Below are 17,228 nucleotides of genomic sequence, written 5' to 3' on the forward strand. Positions count from 1 at the left end.
TAGTGTTATAAGAGATAAGATTTGGGAATGCCTGAGGAAAAAGAATTTGCCTGAAGGACTAATAAAAAAATCAGATGTTGTACAAAGACTGTACTAGCTATGTCCAAATTTGGGAAAGACAATCGTCATGGTCTGAGACCAAGAGTGGAGTTCAGCAAGGAAGTGCACTGTCTCCACTACTATACATCACTGTTATGGATACCATAATGAAGAATTACAAGGAGAAGTCAGGTAAACTGAAGCCATTTGTCTTTGCTGATGACATCATGATTTGGGGTGAAACTGAAGACGAAGTACAGATCAGACTTGATGAATGGAAATCTCAGTTTGAGAAATATAACCTCAACATTAGCAAGACCAAGGCAGTGATGATGGCAGTCAACAGAGTCGGGCAACCAGCAAGTGTAAAACTAGGAGACCACCAACTGGAGTGTGCGGACAGTTTTCCTTACCTTGGAAGTGTAATTTCTGGTGATAACTTGGCCAGAAATGAAATCATCAACACAGCGAAAAAAGGACCTGAATTCTACCAACAAGTAAGATCACTTTTATGGGATTGACTTGATCCCAAAACCGGCCAAACTGATGATGTTCAATAGCTATTTGATACCAGTACTGACCTATGGTATTGAAACATGCACCCTCACAAAAAGAGAATTATCAAGGCTGCAAGCAGCAGAGATCAAATTTCTTAGATCCACCATCCAAAAGACCAAGATGGACAGGTTAAGAAATCAGGAGGTAAGGAAAGAAGCCAAAGTAAAAACATCCCTACTAGATCGAATTGGCGCATTTAGACTTCGATGGTATGGACATGTGATGAGAATGGAGTCAACTAGAACAGCCAAAATAAATTTGGAAATACAGGTGAATGGGAAAAGGAAGACCTCGAACCTGATGGATGGACTTGATCAAGGCTGATCTAGTAACCAGAGGATGGACAGTGGATGATGTTCTCCATGAACAGGTATCCAGGAAACTGGAAGTGTTGAATGATGATGATATAGACAGAAAATGAAATTCCATGTTAAAAAAAACTATGCCTCTGCCTTTAAAGGTTCATCTTTTAACTGAGGTATTCACCTATACGTCAACCTGTCAACAGAATCACAAAAGGCAAAGTACTTGTCTTTGTTTAGTAAGAAAATGAAACCTTTTACTGATTGTTGATTGATTTTACACTATATGTGATTTTTTGCTCCATATGTAATGGGAAGAAATATGAAATTGACTGGAGGAACAATATTTTTTTAAAAAAAAAGCACTAATGTGAGAACAGCATAAAAAATGTTTTGTGTTTATACCATCTGCAACTATGACAAACACGTACTGTGTATTCCTTGACATTAATTATATTATGTATAGATTTGCTACCCAATAGTGACATATAGAAATTAGTGCAGGTCCAGGACTCAAACCCAAATTTCCTGCTTATGGCACGTGGTCACCTTAACCACTTCAGCTATATGTGCACACTCCCCAGACCAACCAAATTCTGTATGTCAAACTGTTGACATCCTTCTTTCAGACATGCACATACCACAAGTGCAGGCGGGCACACAATGATAACAACATTGGTCCCAATTCATCATTGTCTCATTCCCACTGTTGTGGAAATAAACACAATGTTGCAAGCATTTATGTGACGAATGATATATGGATGTAGACCATGTGACATATGGAAGTTTGGATTGACCCAGGGAGCATGTACAGATAGCCATTTTATTAAGGTGATCATTTGTGATAAGTGAGAAATCAGGGTTTGAGCACCGGGCATGCACAAATTTCATGAGTGACATATAGAATTATAATAATACTGTGATAATATTACTGTGTGTGCATGTGTGAAATATGTTATTTTCATGATTTGTAAGTTTTAATCACAGCACCTCATGTCATCAGCCGTAACATCATACTTGTCTGATATGATAATCTATCTCTTGTACATAATCATGTACATGTCTTGTGGGAAAAAGAAGATTCAGAGGGAAAATAAAGAACAATACACAAAATTTACCTCGATAAAGTCCGATGTACAGCTTTTTGAATATTGCAGATCAAAGTCAGTAAATTCAACATATAGCCTTTCTCCTGGAGGTAGGTGTATGGTCCATTCACAATCAATTCCATAAGGGTAAATCTGTGGATAGTAGGGTGATGTAATTGTTTTCTCAGCATCCGTGAACCGTCCACCGCAACTAGAAACACCTTGAATGCAACAATTATAAACTAATGAAGACATAAAAATAATAAATAAGTATCCAACATTGCATACTTAAAGCAAATAATATGATAACTGAAAGTCCTGGTGGAATGTAAATAATGTTAGAAACAAAGCCAATAACTCACCAAACAGTAGAGATGCTGAGTCATTGAAAGACACTTAAACAAGACTGACAAATCTGCTACCTTCCAAATGAATCCTTCTTCAGAAATATAGGGAACAAAAATATACAAAAATACATATGCATAAATACACATTTGTACAACTACATTGGGATAGTACTAATCTCGACAGGAGTGAGGGCTTGAGATAAGACTGAGAGGGTGAGGGGTAAAAGGAGGTGGAGAGCACGAAGGAGGATTGGGAGAAGAGTGGCTGATGGCTGGTAGGGGGCAGGCAGCAGGTGCATGTGATAGGAATGCAGGGGGGATGGGCAGCAAGTGCAGAGGGTACAAATGCAGCATCAGCACTGATGAACTCATTCTGGGTGCACGCAGCAGTAGTTGTACACAATGCACATTGATGTGGATGAATGGATTGGAAGAGGGAGACAGTAAAGAGGAAGGGGAAACTGAGGGGAAGAGGATGTGGATGCAGAATGAGTGAGGTTAGAATCTGGGACAGTGGGGGAGGGGGGGGGGTTGGGCAGGGGCCAGCAGAGAATGAGGCCAGGAGGATTGTAGACCAAAGAATATGCTGCAAGGTCATTTTCCATCCATATAATTCAGAAAAGGATCCAGATAGAATACGTTCCGAAGCAGCCACAAAAATTGAGCATTTTATTCTCAGAAGTATGTTCTTCCAATGGATAGTCAACTCTGCTTTAAGTTACAGTTTGTTGGACAGCAGGTTAGCAGTCACACTTCCATAAAATGCAGTGCAGAAATTACAGCAGAGCTGGTGTATGACATTACTGCTTTCACAGGTGGCCCTGCCTCTATAGGATAGCGTAAGCCTCATGGAGGACTGTAGTAGAATGTGACTGGGGAGGGGGGGGGGGGGGGGATGTATCAGATAATAGTTCCACAAAGGTCTTCAGCAGGGGTAGGACCTAAGTGGCAATGGATTGGGAGTGGGTGCAGTGTAGGTGTGGACTAAGATAACTGGATAAATTTGGCTTGTGGCAGAATACCACTTTGGAACTGATGGCAAGAATTGTGTGTCAGTTGGTCCTCACTTTTAGGCATGATGATAAACACTGGAAGTTCTGGCTATGGAGACGGTTCAGTTTTGCCAGTCCAGAATGGTACTGGGTGATGACAGGGGTGCTTCTTTACAACTTGTTCTCAGGGGTGGTTGGAGGATTAGGGAGGCATGAGGATATGGCACAAGATATCTGTTTGTGGACTAGGTTTAGGTGATGGTGCCTGTTTGTGAAGGCCTTAGTATGACCTTCGGCACACTGCACAAGGGAGGGCAGCTACTAAAATGCAGATACTTTTGATGGTTTGTGAGCTTGATAAAGTGAGAGGATTGGATGGAACCATCAAAGGCATGGAGATCCACATTCAGGAAGGTGGCACATCAGATGGAGGGGGCCACAACACAGGAAAAAATGCACATGGAAAAATGATTTTGAGGCTGTGGAGGAATGAGTGTAAGGCATCTTGGACCCTGGGTTGAGATGATGAAGATATATAATCAGTGAACATGAACCAGACAAGGAATTTGCAATTTTACATAGCTACAAAGATTTGCCATAGATGACCATAAAAATGAAGTCAGAACCTAATACATGCTATTACCAACCATGTCCCGTCATTTATGATGAATCACAGTGACTTCGATAAACTGTCTTTAAAAAAAAAAAATGTCATTTATATTCCTCTCACTGTATATTTCTTTCAGTTACCTTCTGCACTGTAACCATTCTTTCTATGTCTGGTTTGTGTTTCATTAGTTATGTCACATCATGTGAAAGTTAATTTCATCCTTGAGTTTTGCACACCAGTGTAATAGAAATATTAGAGTTATGTGGAATTTGTTTTTATGAGTTGAAATACGGTACTAAAGAGCGCAGTGTCACTGTAACATTGATCACTGAATGTACCGTGTTCAAAGATTTGGAGGCAAGTACGCACATGCAATATTAAACCTGGCCACGCCTGCATATGGCAAGCTGTAGGAACATGACTGTTTTGGTGGTCAAGGCATTATGGTCTGGGGAGACATAATGTTACATGGGCATACTAATCTCCGAATCTCTGAACACAGTACATTCACCAGTCAATGTTATCATGACACTACTCCTTTCCAATTTGCATTTTTTCAGGGATTTATTCGGGCCTGATTTTATCCGTATGGATGACAATGCATGGCCGCATTGAGAAGTGCAACTGGAAGATCTCTTGAAACCAGAGGACATTTGTCAAATGGACAGATTGGTCTGCCTGTTTTCCTGATTTAAATCTGATCGAGCACATGCGAGATGCATTTGGGAGACGTATTGCAACATTTCCACATGCACCAATGACCATCCAACAGTTGTCAACTGCACTGGTGGAGGAATAGAACATCCTGCCACAAGAACTCCTTACCAACTCTATGGGCAGCACAAGAGCACATTGCACAGCATGTATTACCATCTGTGGCGATCACACAGCATATTAAGAACCATGTCCCATGGTTTATAATGTCCACAGGACATCATGAATCACAGTGACTTTGTCTTTGATTAAAAATAGCATTTCCATTTGTCTCACTGTGCATTTCTATCAGTCACCTTCTGTACTACAGCAGATCTTTCTACATTTGAGCCATGTTTCATTGAGTTATGTTACTTGGCAGTGACACATCATGTAAAAATTAATTTTCTTCTTAAGTTTTGCACACCAGCATAATACACATATTAGAATATACAGAATTTGCGTTTTTGAGTAGAAATATTTTGATAAATTGAAAAAGAATTGACTAGTGATGTATTATTTTATTTCGTTTTCGAATATATGAGGATTCTCAATAGGAATTGTCCAAGTCTGCAAAATAGCTATTAGTTGCTGCAATCACCTTCTTGTTTGAATAAAATCTTTGTCCCGCCAGCCACTTCTTCAAATTGGGGAACAAGTAGTAGTCCGAGGGAGCCATGTCTGAAGAATAGGGGGTGTGTGAAACAAGTTGGAATCCTATTTCTATTAATTTTGCGACCACAACTGCTGAGGTGTGTGCTTGTGCATTGTGGTGATGGAAAAGGACTTTCTTGCGGCCCAGTCACCGGTGTTTTTCTTGCAGCTCGGTTTTCAAATGGTCCAATAGCGATGAATTATATTCACCTGTAACAGTTTTACCCTTTCCCAAATAATCTATTAGGATTATCCCTTGCGAATCCCAAAATGCAGTCGCCCACAGCACTAGAAATCTCATGCACCTTAATTCTTCTGTCATCCATCACCATATCATGGATTTTATCAATGATATCTGGAGTCGTAACCTCCACAGGGTGTCCAGAATGTTCAGCATCACTTGTGCCGATATGGCCACTCCAAAAATTTTGAAACCACTTATAAACTGTTCTAATCAAAGGTGCAGAGTCACCATAATGTTTATCAAGCTTCTCTTTAGTCTCCCGAGGCATTTTGCCTTTCATAAAGTAATGTTTAATCACCACACAAAATCTTTTTCGTCCATTTTTTGACAATTACTCGACTTCCTTGATTCACACAAATGCCAAACACAAAGAAATAGACCAATATGGATGAAACTTGGTGTGTGTTCTTTCCAAAGATGGTACTAACTAAACATGACCTCGATATGCACCGGTGGTGTCACCTCTTAGACTTTGCATGGACTTTTCAAACAGTCCTCATACGTTGTCTGTTTTTTTGGGCATGTGTGACAGAACAGACACCACTTTGATCCAGCAACCACTATGAATTATTACACAAAGGAACTGCAGGTATTGGTTGCGAGTGGGTGGTTTCAGGCAGCTAGTGGAAATGGTAAAGACTGCCAGTCTTGCTTGCGAGATTAAGTCAGAGCTCACCATCTGCAGCATCATCCACAGAACTGACTGTGGTCCTTTGGTGCAGAGCCGAGTGGAGGTTCCAAATTAGAGGCTCAGGCGATTCTGTGACCATGTAGGCTGCAGATTTGTTGACTTGTGCCATCGGGTGATGGGCTTCCGGGTTCCGCTTAATAGGTCAGGAGTCCATTACACACAGGAAGTGGCTACACAGGTAGCGGGGGCTCTGTGGAAGGGACTGGGTGATATTTTCTGGTTACAGGGTCTCAGGATACCACAGACAGGTCATCTGTCTGAAAGGGGGTTGGTAAAACACAGTAAGGTAGTTGTAGAAATGATCGGTATTGTAGTTGTTAATTGTCACAGCTGTGTTGGGAAATAACCAGAGCTCCAACCCCTAATAGAAAGCACTGAAGCTCAAATAGTTGTAGGCACAGAAAGCTGGCTAAAGCCAGAAATAAGTTCATCCAAAATTTTTCAAATGACCTAACAATGTTCAGAAAGGATAGGTTAAATACAGTTGGTGGTGGAGTATTTATTGCTGTCAGTAATTTACTTTCTAGTGAAATTGAATTAGATAGTTCCCGCAAAATAGAATGGGTAGAGGTTATACTTGACAATCAGACTAAACTATTAATAGGGATTGTTTTATCGACCCACCCCCCAACAAAGAAGATATAGTTGCTGAACAGTTCAAAGAAAACTTGAGTCTCATTTCAAATAGGTACCCCACTCACACAATTATAGTCGGTGGTGACTTCAATCTACCCTCGATATGCTGGAAAAATTATATGTTTAAGGCAGGTGACAGGCATAAAACATCATCCAAAACTGCACTGAATGCTTTCTCAGAAAATTATTTTGAACAATTAGTTTATGAACCCAATCAAAGTCTAAATGTCTGCAAAAGCATACTTGACCTCTTAGCAACAAATAATTCTGGATAAATAGGGAGTATCATGATGAACACAGGGATTAGCGACCACAAGGCAGTTGCTGCTAGGCTGAATACTGTAAAAAACCCACAACCATCAAAAAGAAACACAAAGTACATCTATTTCAAAAAAAGACCTGATAAAAATGCTCTTAACACCTATTTAAGAGATAGTCCCCACTCCTTCTGATCTGATCATGTAAGCATAGAAAAGATGTGGAACGACTGCAAAGAGATAGTATCGACGGCAATTGAGTGATGTGTACCAAATAAATTAATAAGTGATGGTGTTGAGCCCCCATGATACACAAAATGGGGCAGATCCCTGTTGCAGGAGCAATGAAAAAAGCATGCCAAATTTAAAAGAATGAAAAATCCCCAAGATTGACAAAGTTTAGCCGAAGTTCGAAATATAGCATGTACACCAATGCGAGATGTTTTTAGTAATTTCCACAGCAAAACTCTGTCTCAAAATCTGGCAGAAAACTGAAAGAGATTCCGGTCATACATAAAGCACACCAATGGCAAGACACAACCAATACCTTCACTGCATGATAACAATGATGAAGTCACTGACGACAGTGCCACTAAAGCAAAGATATTAAACATGGTTTTCCAAAATTCCTTCAACAAAAATGAAGAAGTAAATATTCCTGAATTCCAATCAAGAACAACTGCGAGGATGAGAAACATAGAAGTAGATATTCTCAGTGTTCTTAAACCTTAAATCAATTAATAAAGACAAGGCCTCCGGGCCAGACAGTATAACACTCAGGTTCCTTTCATAGTATTCTGATGCAATAGCTCCATATTTACCAATCTTATACAACAGCTTGCTCACAGAAAGTTCCATACCTAATGACCAGAAAATTGCTCAAGTCACACCAATACCCAAAGAGGAAAATAGGAGTAATCCGCTGAATTACAGGCCCATATCACTAGTGTCGATTTGCAGTAGGGTTTTGGAACATATACTGTATTCGAACATTATGAATTACCTCGAAGAAAATGATTCATTGACACATAGTCAGCACAGATTGAGGAAACATCATTCTTGTGAAACACAACTAGCTCTTTATACTCATGAAGTAATGAGTGCTATTGACAGGGGATATCAAATTGATTCCATATTTTTAGATTTCCAGAAGGCTTTTGACACCGTTTCTCACAAGCATCTTCTAACCAAACTGCGTGCCTATGGAATATCGCCTCCGTTGTGCAACTGGATTCGTGATTTCCTGTCAGAAAGGTCACACTTCATAGTAATAGACAGAAAGCCATTGAGTAAAACAGAAGTAATATCCAGTGTTCCCCAAGGAAGTGTTCCTGACCTATATTAATGACATAGGAGACCATCTAAGTAGCCACCTTAGATTATTTGCAGATAATACCGTCATTTACTGTCTTGTAGAGTCATCAGATGAGCAAAACAAATTTCAAAATGATTAGATAAGATATCTGTATGGTGTGAAAAGTGGCAATTGACCCTGAATAAAGAAAAGTGTAAAGTTATTCACATGAGTACTAAAATAAATTTGCTAAATTTTGATTACATGATAAGTCACACAAATCTGAAGCCTGTAAATTCAACTAAATACTTAGGGATTACAATTACAAGTAACCTAAATTGGCTGGCTCTGAGCACTATGGGACTTAACATCTATGGTCATCAGTCCCCTAGAACTTAGAACTACTTAAACCTAACTAACCTAAGGACATCACACAACACCCAGCCATCACGAGGCAGAGAAAATCCCTGACCCCGCCGGGAATCGAACCCGGGAACCCGGGCGTGGGAAGCGAGAACGCTACCGCACGACCACGAGATGCGGGCACCTAAATTGAAAGATAATATTGTGGGTAGAGCAAATCAAAGACTGCGGTTCATTGGCAGAACACTTAGAAGGGGCAACAGATCTACTAAAGAGACTGCTTACACCACACTTGTCCACCTTATTCTGAAGTATTGCTGTGCAGTATGGGATCCGCATCAGATGAGACTGAAGGATGACATCGAAAAAGTTCAAAGAAGGGCAGCTAGTTTTGTACTATTGCAAAAATGTGGAGATAGTGGCACAGACATGATACGTGAATTGGAGTGGCATTCATTAAAACAAAGGCATTTTTCTTTGCAACAGGATCTTCTCATGAAATTTCAATCACCAGTTTTCTCCTCCAATTGCGAAAACATTCTGTTGGCATCTACCTACATATGGAGAAATGATCATTGTGATAAAATAAGAGAAGTCAGGGCTCGCACAGAAAAATTTAAGTGCTCGTTTTTCCCGCGCACCTTTTGACAGTGGAATGGTGGAGACAGCCTGAAGGTGGTTCACTGAACCCTCTGCCAGACACTTAATTGTGAATAGCAGAGTAATCACATAGATGCAGATGGGCATTGATTTAAATCAACAAGGAAAGTTGAAAATTTGTGCCAGACTGGAAATGAAATGAAATGATCATGTGGCATTGTTGACAAGGAGGCCCCATCTTGGGAAGTTCAGCCACCAGGTGCAAGTCTTCTTTCAGGTGACACTACATCGGATGATTTGCATGTCAGTGATGAGATGATGATGACAACAACACAACACCCAGTCCACTGGCAGACAAAATCTCCAACCTGGCCAGGAATCGAGCCTGGCTGTGCTACATGGTAAGCAAGCACGTTACCACTCAGCTAAGCAGGCACTCTCTGCTGGACTGGGTTTCAAACTGAGGTCTCCTGCTTACTGGGTAGATGTGGTGATCACTGTGCCATCCGGACACAGTGGTCACCTAACAGCACTGACTACCCTAGCATGCCTCCCATCAGATCCGAGTTCTCAACTTGTCGGCACGCGACAAACGTAGTGTCGCTCATCCATTACCCTCATTACTCACGATATTTTGTTGATACCCATAAGATTTTGAGCCTGGTGTGCATTTACACTGAAGAGATCATTGTCTATCACCACCTTAAATTATATACACATGATGTCTTTTCTCTTGGGCCTGGATCCTGGATCCCTCCCTCCACCACCAGCTTTTCTGAACTATGCAACCTTGCAACAAATTCTTTGCTCTCATAACCTTTATAGCCTCAACCTTCATTAACACACTGTCCCCTCAACCTCCACTCAACAATTTTCCCTTCCTCTGCCCTATTACCCCTCCGAATCTATAAGTATGCCCCATGTCATCTTTATTGTGCACGGCACCTGCTGGCTCCCATATCCGTGCATCACATGCCTACCATTTGTATATGCCACACCTCCCTCCCACACTCCTAGCCAGCAAACCTGCTGTCTATCTTTAAGATGCTACCTATCCACCTCCAACTCCTCTTCCTCCTCCTGCCTCGCTCTCCCTCTCTCTATCCACCCCACCTCACACGACCCCCCACACCACCCTAGTCCACCTGATGAAAATCAATCCCAGCACTGTGTGTCCAGCCACCATGACGTAAGGACACGTGTGTGTGTGTGTGTGTGTGTGTGTGTGTGTGTGTGTGTGTGTGTGTGTGTGTGTGTGTGTGTGTGTGTTTGTACTCTAGCTCAAGAAATGATTTATTCTGAAAGCTAGTAAGTTTTCTTTCTCTTTTGTGTGTGCCTGTCAAAACTAAATGCTTCTGCAGTTTGGTGAGTCATCTCCTTTACTCCTAAATTATATCCCATCCCATAAGTGAAGAGAGCACCAGTAGAAGCAGAAATTAAAAGTGTACTGGAAGAAGATATAACTGATAGATTGGATAGTGTATAATGTAGCCCATTATATCTAATGTTGAAAATGGATGGCTGCATACGGCTTGTTATGGATATGCCAGCAGTAAATAGGACCATTGTGCCACAATGGAGCCAGCCTGATCATACTGAGGAACTACTGAAATGATTCAAAGGCATGCACTACGTAACTTGTCTGAATATAATGAGCAGCTACTGGAAGATATGCCAATGGCCAGTTCCCGTCAAATCACTGAGGTTAAACACTGTCGAGCTGGACTAGCACTTGGATGGGTGACCATCCGGTCTGCCAAGCGCTGTTGGCACGCGGGCTGCACTCAGCCCTTGTGAAGCAAACTGAGGAGCTACTTGATTAAGAAGTACTGGCTCCAGTCTTGGAAACTGACATACAGCCGGGAGAGAAGTGTGCTGACCACATGCCCTTCCACATCCGCATCCAGTGACGCCTGTGAGCTGAGGATGATACAGCAGCTGGTCAGTACTGTTGGGCCTTCCTGGCCTGTTTGGGAGGAGTTTACTGGAAGATGGAACTGGACCCTAGCTGTTGGGAATACATGGCATTTCTCTTTAATGGCTGGTGTCACCAGTTTAAAGTGATGCCATACATATGAAAAGTATCAGCTTTGGTGTTTGTGTGTGCAGTGGATCAAGTACTGGGAGAAAAAGTATTAAGAGAGGTCATGAATTATATTGATGATGTCCTTATGTCAACAGTGACATAGAAAGAGCATTTGTCCATCACAGAAGAAGTATAACAAAGATTTGAAAAATGTAGGCATGACACTGAACTTATATAAATCAGAGTTTGCAATGAAACAAATAAAGTTTTTTGCATAAATAATCTTGCCAAAAGGGGACTGAAGTGGATCCAACAAGCTTGTCTCTTCTTTAAAATGGAAGAAACAATTAAAAGTGTTTCTCAGTCTCTGAAGTTATTGCGGAAAACTCCTAGATGACCAAAGACTAGCAGATCCAGTGATGATGAATTTATTATGAAAAGATACCTTATGGGTGCGGAAAAAGAGGAAATGAAGTGGCTTTTCAAAAAATTAAACACAAGTTGGGTACAACTGCCATACTACTACATCAGGAATTAACTGAGTATTATCTAGGTACTGACAGCTGTGAATATGGGATAGCTGGAGAACTGTACCAAATATATCAAATGTACCAACAAATTGAACAGAAAAAATTGCATTTCTCAGCTGAGCATTGAGTGTAAGGGAAGGCAAATATGCAGTGGCCAAATAGGAAGCCTGTCGCAGTATGGTGTGTTGAAAAGTTATGGTTAGACCTGTTGGGGAGACACAATGCAGTCTGTACAGACCATTGTACACTCTCATTCCTGATGCAACATAAATTAATGCATAACAGTCTGATGAATTACCAGATTATAGCTCTGAAGTACAATATGTACCAGAGAGGAAAAATACAGTACCAGATGTGGTTTCACATTTGCCCACAGGCATATAGGTACATAATGTTTCAACACCTGTAAGTCAAGAAATCAAGATGCAGTATATTAAAGGAGTGGAAGGAGAGAAATATATGTGGACATTTTAAGGAAATTAAGTCGGAGCATGATTTCAGTCCTATTCTGCGATCAAGGAAAAGTACAAAGACATTGCAAAAATAGGAAGTATCAAGAACTTTAGTACAGATGAACAAACCCGAATATGGATGAATGGAAGGTGTGCTTCCCCAGTCACACCACAAGTGAATTAATAAAACAGGTGTGCCTAATACACACACATTTTGGCTCTGTGAAACATTTGAACAAGCTGCAAGCATGTTGCATTTTTTATAGCATGTCAAAACAAACTGGGAAACTCGTGCAATTGTGTGACGAATGTCAGAAAAAAACAAAGTTTTGACTGTGCTACATCAAGGATTAACTCATCACGTAATTCCAGTATAGCTTGGACAAATGATCGCCATCAACTGTATTGACCACTTCCATCATCTAAAAGAAATTTTACACAGATAATGGTGGTGCTATAACTGATTTCGAAATCTGTAAAACTTTATCACTTCAGAAAGGCCAATGCAAATGTCATGGATAGGAAATTGCCAGAAAATTATTTTGGAAACATTATCAAACTGCAGTGCATCGTAAGTGACAATGGACATAAGTTTAACTTGACAATTTGGAAAGAATTTCTTAAATAAAATGGATTATGGCAGATCTGGATTTCTCACTATCATCCAGCATCAAAACCAGTGCTCACACAACAAGGGACTTAAGGCATTTCTTTATGGCAAATTGCAGAAATACACATAAAGCATGAGTGGAACAATTATCTTAATTCGAACAATTCACAAATAGTTTAACACATGAAAGAACTGGTTTGCCATCGTGCCAAGTTGATTTTGGTACAGAGGCAGAGAGTATGTTTCAACAATAACTTCAGTTTCCACCAGGGAAGCAAAGGTGAAGATAAGACATGATTAACTCAGTGTTAAAGAAGTTAAAAAGAAGAGAGGAGGTGAAGAAGAGACAGCATGACAAACTGGTGAAGACAATCATATATCATGCACAGGATTGGATTTTACTCAAAACACATTGAAGTCCTCAAAACTGACTAATGACATGCAGTAGAGTTCCATTAATTTGAACTAAATGGGACCAGACCTTGTTCAGATTACTGATTTGTTCTGATTATCTGGAATTACAGTGACGAGTTTCTAGAATGAAGTATACCAAGTAGATAAACAAGTACACCACGGTAACAAATGGGAACAAGCGTGGGTACAATGGCTCACTCACTCCCTGCCCTTGTTGTTGTGCATCGTTGAGACCTTTGTAGTGTCTGAGATCAGTGCACTGCCAGTTGGCTCGAAAAGTGCTTGGTTATGTTAGTTATCAATCACTGTCATACGTAACAGTTGTACTGTATTTGTTCAGGTGTAGTGGTGTACGTATTTTTGTCATGAGTAAACAGAAACATACAATGTTAACTCTCAAAGAAAAACTGAATGCTTTGAAGTGGATAGACAACAGTGAGAATTTATCTAAACTGGCAATTGAACTGGGTGTTGGTAAAGCAACCATTTGTGATTGGAAGAAGAACCGAGTGAAGCTTGAACACTCCTGTGCAATGTCTTCAGGAAAAACACTCGAAATTTGGCAAACTTTGAAACAGTCCCAGTACTATAAAGTGGATGAAGCTCTTTTCCCTTTGTTTTACGCAGGAAAGAGAAAGAGGAACTCCTTTGAGTGGAGCACTGGTTCAAGAGAAGGCTGTTTACCTGAACAAGTTAATGAATGGTGATGAGTCTTTTAGTGCGAGTATGGGTTGGTTGGACAGATTCAAAAAACCTCATGGAATCTGTCGGCTAACAATTACTGGAGAGAAGCTTTCTTCTGACTGTGATGCAGCAAAGGAATACTTGGGTGAGTTTGAAAAACTGATAAGAGAGGAAAAGTATTCTCCCCAATAAATTTATAACGCTGACAAGACTGGCCTTAATTTTATGGCATTGCCAACAAAAAGCCTGGCATCAAAAGCAGAAGACCATGGTCCTTGTTTTAAAATGCGCAAAGATCATGTGACTTTATTAGAGTACAGCAACACTGCTGGTAATAACAAGCTGCCTTTAATGCTGATTGGCAAATCTGCTAGTCTCAGAGCTTTTAAAAACTGCAACATGAAGTCCCTGCTCGTATATTATCGCAACCAGAAGAAAGCATGGACGGATGGTAAGCTGCTCAAAGAATGGTTTTGCGGCCAGTTTGTTCCCTCTGTTCGATGGTTTTCTATAGAAAATCATTTGACTCACCGCCCAGTCCTTTTGACTGATAACGTGCCATCTCACCCCAAAACTGAGGAATTATGTGATGGAGAAATTGTGGCAAAGTTTTACGCCACTTCTACAGCCAATGGACCAGGGCGTACTGCAAACATTAAAACTGATTTACAGAAAACAATTTTTAAGAATGCTGATCCAAGATGACAGCATTCCTTTAGTGGATATAATAAAAAAGACCAATGTGAAGAATGTTATTTATTGGGCTGCTGAGGCATGGCAGAATATTTAAGAAAATACTCTGAGAAAATTGTGAAGAAAACTGTGGACATCTATTGAATTTCAGGGCAACCTAGTTGAAAATGAAGAGGAAACTCTACTACAAATGATACAGACAATCCCTGGATATGAAGAAGCTAGTGTAGGAGACACAGATGAGTGTATGGCAGCGAATGGGGCATGTGTGGAGAACTTTACTGACGCTGATTTAGTTGTTACTGACTCAAGACCAGGAAGAAGTGGACTGATGTGATGGAAGCAACAATGAACCTGAAAGCAACAAAGGAGAGCTGGTGCCACACAGTCATGCAGCAGAAGCCCTTTACCTCGCACTACGTTATTTGGAGCAACAGCCCACTGCTACACCTGCTGATTTGATGTTTATGAGATGATGGCACAACTATGCATCATATAACAGACCGTCTTCATCATGCCAAAAAACAATGACTGAGTTTTTGTCATCTAAAAAGTACATATAAAATGTCCGCTCTATTTTATCAAGTTTGACAGCTTTTCTTTCTTGTTATGCATTGTTTAAATCTAATGTTTTCTTGCCAACTTTTCTAATACATGTTTAATGTACTGTGTAAATTTAAATAGTGTGTATGTACAGCAGTTTACTGCACAGTTTTCCATACTTAGACTAACATTTTTCATGTTCGTATTAACCGAACATTTGGATTACCGGGGTTCAGATTAGTGGGACTGTGCTGTAAGAAAATTCAATCAATTTATAAGGGATCATTTGAAATTACGAAGAGTGTACACTTTAATGCAGTAATAGCAAAATATGTTGCAACAGAGAAACCATCTGGCTCCCAACATGTACAGAACATTAAGTTGTGCCACTGAAGTGAAGATAACAGTATTAAAAGTACAAACAAATGTGGATACTGAAGAAACTATTGAGACGTAAACTTATTTGTAGAATGTGAATTATTTGGATGAATAATATTCGTAATATGTAGGTGGCAGGAGTCTTCTAGCTTTCAGCTACAGTGATAGTATAAGTTCTTATTATGCAGACTGTGCATTTCCAAGGGGCAGTAGTTTCCTGAACAGATTACAGAAATGACAGTGACAAGAGACACTGTACTAGTGTGATGAAGTACTAGTTGTTATTTTACAAGACTAGGCAAGGACTAGAGCAGTTTTTTGTATTCATGTGAGTGTGAGAGTGGACGCAGCTATGTCAAATGTTCTGATACTCATGGGTTGATTTTTTTTGTGTTACATCTGAATGTAGAAATGTTACCAGCTATGGTGGCACCTGAAATATCCACAAGCATGATATCAACACAATGTCTGGAGCAAATGTGATGCCCAACAAAGCTACATAGACCGGGTCAGATGTGTGGTGTGCAGCTAGTTCCTTATGATCCTGCCACGTGCCACACAACTCGGTTTGCAGGTTGCCGTACTGTCAAGGGACCTGCAAGTCATTGCAGCGGAGTTTGACTGCAGTGGCCGTTGTAGTACTGAGGGTGCCACATTCATCACATGCAACCATCACTATCTGGCATTTTCAGCCACATGATAGGAGACTATTGCTTGGTAATCTTCTGCCAGATGGCCTTTACAGGAAATCAGTCAGCAGCTCACCAGCCAGTGTGAATTCCAGTCCAAACCTTGATGTCTAGACTCACCATCAAAAGTCCTGCCAATCAAGTTATCAGAGCAAAGTGCTCACCAGTGAACCAAGGGATATCACCAGTGTCACATATACAGACTCTGTCTATGGCAGTTATTCTTGATAGTGACCACTAGTGTAGCTTGCTTGTAGATTCAAGAACTTTTATTTCGATAGTGACTGACGGCTGTTTGTAGATTAAAGAACTGTTATTCTTGACAGTAACCAACTGTGTAGTCTGCTTGTATATTCGAGAATTGTTATGTTTGGGACAACTTTCATTAGATCAGGACAATCTTTCTGCCTCAAACCACAATGAGTTATTTTTGTTCCCAGTGTCCTTTAATCTGAGGTTCTAGTAACCCTCCCTCATGCCCCAGGCATCGAAAATTTTAAATGTGAAATGTTGGTGAGCAGACTAAATGAAAAAAGGCAGAGCAAAAATTGTTCTTTCACATGAAGTGCACAATTGATAAAGACTTCAGTGTATTAAAAACAATGGACCGATGATGAAGAAGAAGAAGAAAAAGAAGAAGCAGAAGAAGAAGAGGTAAGGCCACAGCAACTTGGATATAATGCTGTACATTTTATGTTTCTCTTTCAATACATTCCTTTTGACTGTCAGTCAGCATGAGCCACTTAGTAAATCTGTGGTCACTGATTGTGTTTTTGGGGTTTAACAATGATTTTTTGTAGTATATACATGTGTATGGCTATAGAGGTCATATGGCTAAAAT

The 17,228-nt window shown here is 40.3% G+C and overlaps 1 protein-coding gene across 1 annotated transcript in view; it reads right to left on the minus strand.

Moving 5' to 3' along the window:
- LOC126204186 (cubilin-like) overlaps positions 1 to 17,228 on the minus strand; it is a 1,516,445-nt gene that overhangs the window by 1,159,434 nt on the left and 339,783 nt on the right. The window contains exon 18 of the mRNA XM_049938590.1: positions 2,018 to 2,208. Coding sequence (XP_049794547.1) covers positions 2,018 to 2,208 — 191 coding nt within the window. The remainder of the gene's footprint in view (positions 1 to 2,017; positions 2,209 to 17,228) is intronic.

The sequence above is a fragment of the Schistocerca nitens genome, chromosome 9 (genome assembly GCF_023898315.1).
Source record: "Schistocerca nitens isolate TAMUIC-IGC-003100 chromosome 9, iqSchNite1.1, whole genome shotgun sequence".
Taxonomy (NCBI): domain Eukaryota; kingdom Metazoa; phylum Arthropoda; class Insecta; order Orthoptera; family Acrididae; genus Schistocerca; species Schistocerca nitens.